The sequence below is a fragment of the Centrocercus urophasianus genome, unplaced genomic scaffold, assembly GCF_019232065.1.
Source record: "Centrocercus urophasianus isolate 14NV4802_14NV808 unplaced genomic scaffold, USGS_Curo_1.0 seq_73, whole genome shotgun sequence".
In the NCBI taxonomy this organism is placed as follows: Eukaryota; Metazoa; Chordata; class Aves; order Galliformes; family Phasianidae; genus Centrocercus; species Centrocercus urophasianus.
Genome location: NW_024885344.1, coordinates 3,071,660 through 3,084,996, shown reverse-complemented (window position 1 = coordinate 3,084,996; position 13,337 = coordinate 3,071,660). Strand labels below are relative to the sequence as shown.

General features: G+C 38.5%; 1 protein-coding gene across 3 annotated transcripts in view; it reads right to left on the bottom strand.

The window, feature by feature from the left end:
• The window catches only part of LARGE1 (LARGE xylosyl- and glucuronyltransferase 1), a 279,742-nt gene that overhangs the window by 46,687 nt on the left and 219,718 nt on the right, over positions 1 to 13,337 (bottom strand). For all 3 annotated transcript variants that reach the window (XM_042837889.1, XM_042837887.1, XM_042837888.1), the window contains one exon: positions 238 to 350. In XM_042837889.1, the coding sequence (XP_042693823.1) occupies positions 238 to 350 (113 nt within the window). The remainder of the gene's footprint in view (positions 1 to 237; positions 351 to 13,337) is intronic.

Genomic DNA, 13,337 nt, shown 5'->3' with positions numbered 1-13,337 from the left:
TATGAATCATCAGTGTACAGGAGGTAAAAATGTCACTATAGTATGAGAAACCTTATGAGTAAATCTCTATTCTTCTCCTCCACATTTTCCCCGGAACAATCATTCAACAAATGGCGACTGCAGGCACAATATTTTTCTCTCCTTTTCCCATACCTCATCTCCTGTCCCCTTTATACCTTCAACAGCAACCCATGGAGTAGCCATGGTCACACCACCACTTTGCAATGCCCCACTCACCTGGTCAGCCAGTGAAGTGGACAGCATGCTCATTAACTCCCTCTCGGCTGTGAGTCTCCACATCTGCTCCCATTTCATCTTCCGTAACTTATCCAGAAGGAGCAAGATAACCCCTGAAGGAAAACAGTGCAGAGAACAAGAGAGGACAGGATACCATATTCTAGTCAAAGCTATTTCCATTTATGTATGTGTTCCTCATGACAGTTAAAACAAGGACAAGAGCAGGGTTCTATCTGTGCAGACTGCAGACTTCACTCTATACCAACATAGAACTAAAAAAAAATTCTTCATGTTTCAACACATAATTAAGGAAAAGTTATCTTGAATCCTTGAGGCAGCAGAGAAATGGTGTACAAAGAAATGCTAGGTTACACAGACTTTTAGAAGACAAAGTAGCCAGAGTAATGAAATGTGAGAGGAATGAGAGAAGGATGTCATATTTCTATCAGTCTTCTTAACTGCTAAAGCCTGATTTCATTATGATGTAATTAGCACTGGGACTACTCCTGACAAAATGAACCTGTATAGGTGATTCATATGATGGACGTTAACTTCATGCCAGCTTTGTCATTCCAAAGGGAATTAGACAGTGCTGTAAAAAAAAAAAAAAAAAAAAAAAAAGAAATGGACATCCCTTCAGTGAGAAGTGATACTCCCCACTTGATCTGAGAAGCTACAGGCTCTAAGAGGGTATTCTGTGAAATCACCACCTGCCAGGGAGTAGGTAAAGAAAATTCTGATTTATCTAGTATGAGCTCATTTCTGCCATCTTCACACTGACCAGAGATCTGTTTCCTGCAAAATCCCTTTGTTTAAATGAGTTCCTACCTGACCTGAAACCAAGATTATGCTGAGGCAAAAAGAAAATTGTCACTTATATACAACATTTTACTCGATGTGTGTGGGGTGAAATCTGGCCTTTATCGTGGTAAACAATGTACACTGCAAGCTAGCCTTTGAGAGTGTTTGTTGTTAAGGCAGGAAGGAGCTACAGATTGCAAAGTTACACCTGGAGGGGGAAAACCGATAGCTCAAAATGCATTTTGAGCTAGCTCAGTTGTTTTTTGCTTGGACAGAATCCCTTGTGTGGAAAAAAGGAAAACAGCAGAAGCCATGAGACTGGACTGAAGCATCAGCAAAACATTTCCTACACAGACTCAGAAAATCTTACTTGAAAAATTAATTCAGAAAGACTTAGATAAGAGCACTGTCATGGTGAATGAGCTGAAGGGCCATGGAGAAAGAGTTCAGTGGCCTACCAGGTTGACAGGATGTACCTAGTAGGAGCAATGATAGGCCCTGTGCTGTTGCACATCTTCATTAATGGAAGGAAGGAGTGAACAGAACAGCAACGACACCTGCAAGTGATGTGAAACCAGAGGTCTTAAAAATAAATAAATAAAATAAAAATTAGAAGAATAAGAAATGCCAAGAAGCAGGCACTACGAAAAGCTGCCTGATGGAATCTAAGATGATAAAACTAAAAGTGATGAGAATGAGACTGGAAACGTAGTCTGAATATTTAGGAAAAAAATCTCATAAATCCTTTGTGGTGGAACAACCTAAAAATGGCAGATAAAATGCATTACTTCACTTTCAGTCCTTAAAAACTAGACTAAACAAAGATTAGCAAATACAGATGGAATGATCCTGCACCGGAACAAAGGAGGTTCTGGTTCTTTTCTGTCTTCAGTTACCATGGCATGGCAAATTCTTTCATAGGAAAAGTGATACTATTATGAACAAAAAGAAAACCTCTTCTAGTAATGAAACTTGTGGTCTACTTTAGTTCTTTTTCCTATTGAGTCCACCTGGTTTCTAAAGGTGCTGGAACAACTGGAGGGATCCCCTTTCAGCTTCAGTCAACCTTCCTACTTCCAGCTGTTGGATTGGAAAGGGACATATTGTCAGAACATGCTGTAATGCACTCCTGCCAGTGTGTCTGTCATCTCTCCAGCATAACTGAAGCCTATTTGGAACGCGCAGTGTGCATGAGTTAGTTCCTAGGAGAGCCACTGTGCACTGTCTGCAATTCCAGATCAGTGTGAAGCAGACTCTTTGCACTGCAGCAATAAACTAAGTGGGATAAGCTCTTCTCTGGCAGTGTATTTTTTCCAGTTAGCAAAAACTGCCAACTTTGTTTCAACAGTGAAATATAACAAAGGAAAATAAAGAATAATTGTAAGATTCAGTTAACTCTAGAGTAATAGATTTTGTATTTTATGAACAGTAAAACACTCTTTTGTTAACAGCTTTTTTCTCAACTTCTTTCAGTCACCAATCTGGGGAGCAAAAGGGGAAATGTTTTAATATGTGCAGTATTCTCTTTTTTTTTTTTTTAATCTTCCACTCTTATTCCAGCAGCAGATAATGGTGCTGCAGCTAAAGAGATTATGCTGTCCTGAGGGGCTATCACAGGAGCAGCTGAGAAAAAAAGAGGTAGACGGGGTGGAAAACTGGCATATATGTAAGAGAAGTCACGATGCAATTGGGGCTATTGAAAATATACACAAGCTTTAAATGGTCCATTGTCCAGACTAATTTGGATGTCATTTCTATTTTAATTCATCTGAAAGTCTGGCTGTAACACCTTTGTGCACTCTTTGTTCTGGGCTTCTTGCACTGTAGAATTCTAATTTACTGCTGCTGTAAAAGTAACTACAGGTGAACATTTGTAGCACGTTCAGATATTTACTAATTAGCATTAGTGAGAATAAGATCATTATTTTCCGAAGAAGAAATTTCATACTGTTCACCCAAATTAATAAGTGCAATAGAAAGGAAAAAACAGGTGTGCTAGAAACTTTTCAATTGTTCATGCAAAGGGAAAAGTACCTTTTCTTCAGTACAGAGCACACCAGTTTTACTTCTGTATTGTTCTGTTACCAAAAGCAAATGTAGCAAATGAACTAACTCCAATCTGTGCAATTACTGTGCAGGCAAAGTGCATGAAACATGGAAAGGGAAATATTTGCCTCAGGAGCCCCTACTCTGAGAGTCAAATTGACTGAAATCTCAGACCAAATTCAAGTTGACATGCTGCTGAACATAGGGGGAAAAGGGACTTACTCTCAGCTGCTGGACTGGTGGGAAGAGACAGGAGGTAAAAAAAAAAATCAAAGGAATATTTTATGAACATCTGGCCCCAGGCAGAGGGACTTCACATCTTTTGATGAGTGCAGCATTCTCCTGCCCTAACCTACCTAAGAAAAACAAAGCGAAAGCTTGGCAGCAAATACAGAGAGAAAAGTGGCAAACCAAATGTCTCATGAGTATGAAACAAACTGATTGGTCACAGAACACCCCAGATTCCTGATCAAGAGGTGATACTTCAGGCATATATAGAGGTGCAAATGACTCAAAGAGTTCTTGAAAAAAATGCACTAACACTAAACATATGGAAGACATCTACATGTTCAGTTTTTACTTGAATGACATTTTCTTCCCCATCTTGATGAGATTTTGTTTGAACTACCAAAACACGACAGATTCTGAATCGCTAAAACAAATTAAAAATGGAGTTATTTCAAATAGGTATTTTCGAAACACACTACAGAAAAAAAAACCACCAAACAACCTTAAACTGAAAAAGGGAATCTGGTGAATAATGTGGACACAACAGGGCAAAACTTCTGCATGAACATCTTTGGACTGAAACACACCATTTTGGAAATACTACAATTTTTTATTTTGCACATATGTGAAACAACTCATTCTAAAATATTCTTCCCTTCAATAGCAACACAAATTAAAAAACTTGTTGGAAATGAATGGAAAATTGAATGTTTTACTTTGGGCTTAACCAAAGTTTTGGTATCATCTGATTTTTCTGTCCTTTCTTAATTTACTTGGAATCAATTTTTTTGTTTCTCCAATGCTGTGATCATGCAACCATTTCCCTGCGTGTTTCCATGCTTCTTTTGTGTGCGCGTGTGTGTCTTAATCTGCTCCAGGACAAAATGCTTCATTTTATTTTTCCAAACAGTAAATTGAAAGTTTTCAGAAGCATCAGCAATTTCCCTTGGAGTGCTCTCAAGCAGCCTCACCTCTTGCTTCGGGAACACAGACTATGTTTTTTCCTGAAATTCACAAAGGAGTTTACAGTAGAGTAAGAAGTAACAAACAATGTTTTAAGATAGAGCAGAATCACTCACAGAGGTTACGGTGAAACTTGACAAGCTTTCAAATGCAATCAATTTATTAAAATGGCCATTTTAAAGTGGCTGAGAAAATATTGTTGTGGGGAGAAAAGGATTATAGCCACTAAGAAATCTGTGAGCACTGCCTTGCCCATTTCTTTCAGGTGGAACAGGATACTTCTGTGAGCTGTTTAGGCAATGCCATATTGAGTGAGTAGCATCACTGTTTGTCCTTGTAATGCTTTTAACATTCATCTCATAACTGTGCCTAAACAGTGAACCATCTAGATAGCCAGTAGACAACAGTACATTGTTGCTTCTAAAATACAAAGCATCAGTGAGTTTTAGAATGATTACTAGGATTTTACAACTTCTAACCAGCATACCGAAGACAGAACACCAAGCTATTAAAACTTAGACTATTCGAGAAATAATGTTAGAAAAGGGTGACATGGAAATTTACTACAAAATGAACTGTTCCAGAGATTTAAGGCAGTACAAACAACAGCAAGCTGCCACATAATATGAAATACGTTTGGTACCACACAGTTCAACCTTAGGTGGTAAGGAAGAAGTTCGCATTTCTGCCATCCCATATGAAGTGCTGTAACAGTGCCAATTCCTTAGTAAATCAGCAAGAATCACAGAATCCTGTAATCATTCAGGCTAGAAAAAAGAGCACTGATCACCTGGTCCAACTCTTAGCCCATCCCCACCATGCCCACTGACCATGTCCTCAGTGCCACATCCACACGGCTCTGCAACACCTCCTTGGACGGTGACTGCACCACCTCCCTGAGCAGCCTGTGCCACTGCAACCACTCTTTCTGAGAAGAAATTTCTCCTAATATCCAGCCTGAATCTCCTCTGGTGCAACTTAAAGGCTTACCTCTTGTTCTTTTAATTACAGTTTACTGTACCTGAAATAGTTGGAAGTGGCCACAGGGTGCAATGCTAGCAATACGACTAAGTCTTTGCTGGATTAAGGTCCAAACTGCTGGTTTTGCTAAGGACTAGATTTGCAATACGCTGGGTCAGTCCTCTACAGCACTGATTGGTAGCCTCTGCTTTCCATTCACAGTATCAAGAATAAATACAGAAACACAAGTTTATACCTGCTAGGGACTAAAAATGAAATTGAAGCTGTAATTCCACATATTTCAGCATAAACAGATACCATAATGGTAACTGCACATGCCTCTAAATCTTCATTTTAAGTCTCTGTGTGGATGAAAATCACTGCTTAACCACTTAAGGTAGAAATAACAGATTACGTTACTTTCTATACAATTTATTTAACTGCTGCTTAAAATTTGAGTAGCCATAATAAAACTACAGTTTATGTCTGTATCTTTTAACACAGAATGACCAAAGGACTCTCATTCTTATCACAATTTTATGGTACCCTACCACGTAACTTAATAAGCACTTACGTGCACCAACCTTATTCTCAAAGAAAGCCTTTCACATCTAATAAAAACTTGCAGCGATACACAATGCGTTAATTGAGAATAAACAATGACTCCACATTTGCAAATTTCTCTCAGAAAACAGAACAGGGTTGAGAAGCAGTTTTGAAATGGAAAGTGGGTGTCCCTCTGGGCTTGGTGACAGAATGCAATAGCCCTTGTTTTCTCAGCACAAGTATTGAAAGCGAAGCTGTGGTAAAGTGCATTTGGAAATTTAGTGCACTCACCCTGTTGGGAACTGGTTCCTCTTGAAGCATTATAAACATTTTTTTTTATACTTGCTGATGACCACTTAATGAAATGGAATACTTTTTTCTTTTTTCTTTTTTCTTTTTCCCCTTTTTCCAAAGTATGATGCTTTTCCTTAGGCAAAGTGAAGGTGTAGAATATACTGGAAATGATCCCACCTTCTTACAGAGCTACTGACTACAGCTCAGAATTTCCTGGTTCACTGAATGTTTCCTTATCGTGTAGATGTTACTTTTCCTGAGCAATATGATACAGATATGTAAGCACTGTAAACTTATCAGCCTTCTTTCGCACAGAGCCAACGCTGTACAAAGTCATACATTTTCCATGCACAAATTGCTGATCAACTTTTCCTAAATTTTAGAAGAGAATACAGTATGGCTGGCAAAAGAACAAATATTAGCAAAACCAGAAAGGGAAGGAAGAGTTGTCATCTACTCTGTCTGATTTGTGCCCTATGGACGACAGCAATGATATCACCTTCCTTGTTTCCACGTGTTTTCTGAACCCCATGCAAGGAGTAGTAGATGATAACCACCTGTGATGAAGCTCCTTACACGGGCTTTAGAAAGCACTACAGTTTTATTACAGCCTTTAAGTTTCACTACCCTTGTGAGCATATAGAGAGCAGAGGTTATGTTATAAAGGCAGTGGAAAGCAAAAATTCCAGGGACTTTTCAGTTGGTAAACCAGAGATATGGTTTCCAAGAGAAAAAAAAATAAAAAACAACCCATAATAATAATACACACCTTAAATTCAATTTAAAAAATGATTGGGGCAGCTTTTGTTCAGAAAAAATCCAGAAGTTGCAAATCTCAGTTAATACATTTTAACATCAGATGAGCAAAAGGAGGTTTCAGCCTCTGTATGCTGCAGCACAAGGGCAACGATCAATTTAAATGGAACACTGGACAGTTGTCCCAGGATGTAAGAATCTCACATTATTGCCATGAAGAAGAATCACCTAACAGCGACTCAGTGTGTATCTCTTTGCATATCAGGGGGTTGTGATGGAGGTTCCAAAAGCTAACATTAACAGAATGATGGTCAGGTATGCATCTTACGTAAAGCACTTTGACTCCTGAGACCTAAAAAAAAAATTACATGGGAGAAATGTGGAAAATTTTTACAAAGTTTTGAAGAACTTTTCCTCTCTCCAATATTAAAATTGCAGTAGGCTCTTACACTGCAGATTACCTGTGATTTCGTTTGCTTGAGTGTTTAGGTGACTTCAATCAAGAAGAAAAAAATCCTATTTAAATACATGTTTCAGTGATGAAGTTGGAAAGGATAATTCTTACCTATTACACAACAGAGACCACAGGATTTTTCATAATCAATTTGTACTTTAATTAGAACATAACTTCTAGAAAAGCATTCAGTCTTGATTTAAAATTTCCAATAATGGATAATCTGTCACAAACTATGACAACTTATTCCAGTGCATAATTAACCTGATGAAAGATACATCCTTGATTTCTAATTTGAACATGTCTTCAATCTTGCAGCCATTTGATCTTGCTGAACCTATGCTGAATTGGCAAGCCCTCTATTAGCAAATGTCGTTTTTTCCTGCAGACACTAATAAGTTATGATACAGCTATCCCTTGACTCTTTCCCAGATGAGTTCCTGAAGCCATAAGTTTTCCAAAATTTACTTTGAACTTTGTTGATTTATAGTGTTGATATAAAGTGTCCCTCTTTGACTTGTGGGGATTAGGCTGGGGCAAGTGGTTAAACCTACATTTTAAAACACATTCACTTCAAGGTCAAGAACTATGGAGTGTACACACACATACAATGTTCAGAGTCAAGGCCTTTTCAGAGGAAGCTGGCTACATTCATATGACCTTGGCTTTAAAGATCTAGTTCCCGTTCCTTCAGCTCTCAGACACAACTGTTATTTTGTGTCTCCATTTCCCAGTGTCCTACATAATGTGAGAACCGTGTTGCAGTTTTCTAGATCAGAGTTTTTAGCATGGAACTGAGGGTCTCTGTTGTATGGATCGGTGAATGTGGCACCAGGGCATGCGGGAATATTAGCGTGACGTCTTCTGATGCGGTGTTGATGGGCTAGAAACAGGAGCCACAGTATATGCATTCAACCTATCCATTCAACCTACCAAAAGTATTCCCTGGAGTGAACTAGAACCAAATTACACTCAGTATTTATTCTTTTCCTGAAGGAAGCCAGGTTGGTACCTAAGAGAAACAGGGTGCCAACTAATTTCTGTACCCTGCAGATGATCAGAAAGACAAGACTGAAGAGTGAACTAAGGAGCTGAATTACCTGGCAGTGCAGACATTCAGTATGTAAGAAGAAAAAGCCTGTGCTCAATTACAAAAAAATAAAAATCTTGTACTTGTACTTGAAATGTCCCTGTTCAGAGTTCACAACAAGTATTTTGACAACTGTATTACACCTGAAGCTAATGTTCAGCTGATTATCCATCCTGGATTGATTTTCATGTATCTTCCATTTTTTTCTGAGTGTGACTCTACGTGCCATTACATTAAAACACAGAAGTGAGAGCGAGCATTACAATTATGTGTAGATATGTTTGGAAAATGGGATCACACAGAAAGTTTATTTCCACGACTAAAAAATGAAGATATTTGCAAGCATTTTTTTTTCTGATGAAAGCAAGAACATCTTTCAAAGCTAATCTTGGACTGCCCACCAACAAATCATCTACCTTTAAAGGGTATATGAGTATTGGTATGCTCTCCAAAGCATCATATATAACACTTGTTGAAACGTCCAAAATTTTACAGTGTTTCTACTTTGGGCAGAAACAGGAAAAGAGGAAAAATGTGTCCTGCACAAGCGATGATTATCTTGGCGGGCTTCTAATATTAACAACAGTCCACAAGCTTAATTATAGGGATAGGTACAATGACTGTGAACCACTTTCAACCTTTCATGGTCAACAGTTTATGGTATCTATGGTCAGGTGTTCTGAGCAGGAGGTAAAAATGTGGCTCTTGGACTGAACAGCCTCCTAGTTATTCACTCAGTTAGATGACAACGAATTTGGGATTTTGCATTCAAAAGCAATCACATTTTTTCTCTTAATGGACATTTTATTGACTGGATTAGATTCGGGATAAATAAAATGTCCTAAGAACTGGATTAGGGGAAGGAAGGCAGCAGCACAGAATGAACATGCTGCTAAGATTAACCATGTACTTTATTGCAATGATTTCAGCTAAAGGTTAGCTGCAGCTCATTTTTCTTGTCCTATCACTTCAATTCCAACAGAAGAGAGACAGGATTAGGTTCACAACAGAGGTACAGCAATGCATTAGTTTCAAGAGAAAATGAATGCAGAGCTTTTTAACATGCTTGTAGCCAAAGTGGTGAAGTATGGCTCAGATAGGCAGACTATGAGCTGAGTAGAAATTAATTGGGACTCCAAGCCTAAAGGAGTTGTTTTCAGCAATTGTGTTCAGCAATAAAACATTCAGGTGACGACCAGTTGCAAGTAGTATTCCACAAGAGTTGATACTGGACCTGATATTGTTTAACACATTAATTAGTGAGCTGGAGATGAGACCAAACGCATCTTAAACAAATTCACACATGATACCAAATTGGAGTCAATACTCTGGAAACAGGGCTGGTATTCAGAGGGACCTTGACAGGCAGTACGCAAAGCCTAAGCTAAATTTCTTATAGTTTAACAAAAAACATCCTGTACAGGATTCTTCCTGAATGGATAGTACGGGCTGCGGGCTAAGAGGATAGAAGCTCCAGAAGCTCCAGGAGTCCTGCTGGATAGCAAGTAGAACAAGAGCCAGTAGTGAGACCTTGTGGAAAAGGATCCTGCCTGATCCAAGTTACCTGTGATTCTATGATCCTATTTGGGAAAGCTTCTCTTTTCATCACCTCTGCTAAAGCCTTGAGAACAATCTGTTTGCATAGGGTATTGCAGTGCTCCTGTGTTTGCATAGTGTATTGCAGTGCTCCCGTCCTCCCCCAGGCCTGCCTTAACAAAGACAGGCAGAAAAGGGACGGTTGAGGACCTAAAGTAAGAAAAATTAAAGCCAAAATGTGGCTGAACATAGAGACAGAAGAAGGACAAGGATGGAAAGAAACAAATGATCTGATGCTTCTAAAATCTTTCTGTTAACTCAGTTTCGCACTCTTTTTTTTCCTTGGAACCTCTGCAAATAAAGCTGCTCGATTTCCTCACATACTGAAGATTTTTTTTTTTGAAGTATGGATTTGTCCTGAAGCTAGCTTGCTTAATCGCTAAAATGGTTAAAGCACAGCAATTTCTGTAGCCTGTAGCCACTAAGAGACTGCAAACACATTCAACTGTTTTTTTTTTTTTTTGTTGGCACTCTCTACACACGAGTGTAGATATCTTAGTTACCCTGCTACTTTCTGTGACAAGCACCACACTACCCAATAAGAATCCAAAGATGGAGTCCAACTGATGGAGTCCTTTGGCTAAAACCTCTGTTTCTGTATCTACAGAAAAGAACAGTCTTTACACAACTTTATGAGAAAGTGAACTTGCACTTCAGAAGAAAAGTACTGGTTTTACTAATACTATGCATGTGTATGGGGTTCTCCCACTATGTAATAGAAGACTTTGTTCTTAGTTTAGGCTCCTCTACTAAGCTTTTATGTGCAGATCTTAAATTTAAATTTCATCAGCTAATGATTGTCTCTCTGCAATAAAGACAGGGCATTTCAGAGTGCTGGATAACATATTTACTCATCAGGCTGTGTGTGTTCACATAAAGAACCCCTATTGAGCTAGAAGTACCATGTTTCAAAAATATTCCTTAAATGGATTAGTTTGTGATCGTACATAAATATATTTATGTACATGACACCGAAATATACATTATGAATCTGGGTCAGAGCAGTAAAAAGCCCCAAACTTAGATCATTTAATCAACTAAAAGTATATACGACATTCAGCATAATGGAAACTAGAGTCTGATATAGATTGAATGCTGTTGTTTCTTTATCATAGGTTTCTGAGGAGGCGAAAGTTGTCACTGTTTCAAACAAAAGGCCTGATAGATTCAATTGCCAAGAAGCAGAGGATGTATCTCAGAGAATGTAATGAACAGAAGACTAATTCAATCACAGCAATGCCATTATTACGTAGACAGGCCCTTCAAACAAGAGACACCATTTTCAAAATCAAATACATATTGACCCATGTTTCAGAAATGTCAAGCATGCTGTAAACAAGTTCTCAGTATATCACATGCTTTAGAAACTGTTAGACTGAAAAACAAGCTGTTCTTTGAAGGTAGTCAGCTTTTAGATAGTTTATTTTTAAGTGTAAGCTACAGACTATATAGACAGCAGCAATCAGGATGTAGTCTTCAAAATCTGAATTATCATTTTAAGATTCCCACCACTGACAGAAACAGATGAGATTTCCTCTCGCACCTAGCAGCAACAGTATGTTGTCACTTCCTAAACTACTGCAAGTATAACAATGTGTTTGATACTGTACATCAAATGCATTTTTTGTGCATTGTAAAGCATATGCATCCAAGTACGCCTTCTACTGACAACAGCACTTACTGAATGAACTCATAGTGTCTTAAAGAAGAAATAATCTAATAAAAAACTGCTACAGTTTGAATCTGAGTAGGTGATGAGAGTGTTACCTTTTTTTGCCTTGACACTGCTGTTGGAATTATTTTTTCTTTTTTTCTGTTTTTTTTTTTTTTTTTTTTTTTTTTTAAGCATCAAAATGTATTTTGCATCTGTTTTTAAAGGCTCCTGTATTTAGAATCAAATCTAATTACATCAGTTCCTGAATTACTGCTACAAGGCATGGTAATGGGAGGCAGGAATAATGTAATGGCTTTAGAGCATGGCTAATCTAAGTCAGGTCCTGATGGCAAGCACTGCAAATTTCAATAACCCGTGAGTTCTCTTGACTTGTTCACCAAGACAATTTGGAAAAATCTCATCCCTTAAACAACCATTACATTTCTGTCTGCACCACATGGAGAAAAGGACTAATCTTAATCAGAATTTATGGAACATAATTGGCAAATCACTGCCATATCCAAGTGGTTCTCACAGAATTCTGACATCTTGGTATAGAACTACTTCTGGCTAGCCAGAATTAGACAGAAATAACTACTTAAGCATTAATAGTGAGGGTTTTTGGAGAAAAAAAAAAAAAAAAAAGAAAGAAATGCTTAATTAATTGAAAGTGCTCAGCAATTTCTAGGATCAGATCCATTATGATACCACTGCCATGAGTAGAAGGGTACGTGAAAGCAGTTACTGCATTTCCAGCCCAGGTTCACAGACTGTCATGACCCTCCTCATACCTGCTCTGCATTGCTTTATTACTCGTTTGCTTTCTGCACTGAAGATGCACAGTATCATCAAAAAGCAGTGTTAGATGTGATCTCATCTAGTCTTATATAAACAATCTGCCCTACACTTGCCTTTATTCTCTGTAGTTGTTAAATATTATGCAAAAATGACATAACATATGCTTCCACTTGCAATTCATCCTTCATATGTCCTCTCTTCAGGCTAACAAATAAGGAAAGATTCATTCTAGCTTTCTTCCAGTCATTACAAACATGGAAGCAATAACGCACGATGCACATGTAGGCAGGTAATTGTTAGGTGCTAGCCGTTGCCTTCTGTTCTCAATCCACAAATCTGTAATGTGACATTCCTCAGCGTGGGAGCTATCTTCAGCTCAAGCTGTAAGACTCCTCCTTACAGCACCTCACAGTTCCACCAAGGCAGCGTTTTTAGACGAGCCTCAAATCTTTAGGATGGACTTCTGTAGTTCAGGAGTCTGAAATCCCTTGGGCTGAAGTTTCTGCAAAAACTTCCTGGCACCCTGATTTCAGAATTGGGCTGTCTCAGGATAAAGAGGCTCATATTCCTAGGTAGTGATGTCCCTAATCAGTTCACGATTCAGAGCAAGGTGAGACTTTCCGACTCTGAGACAGAAAGGAAGAGGAAACTTTGGATTTGAAAACTGCAGCAGAAGCAGCAGCGCTACATTTCCAGTGATAACTGAAACAACAACACAGAAAAGAGATTGAACCTGAGGCTCTTTAGCTTTTCTGACAACCTCCCCCTGCAGCCCTGTCCCAGCCTTTTAGGTGCTTGTCCTTTCCTCAGTTTACTGCTGTTCATCCTGTTCTGTTTTGGCACCAATTTTCATTGTGTCTATTTCAATAAGAACTTAACAAACCCACAGATGAAAGGGTCACTCTGAGAAATGG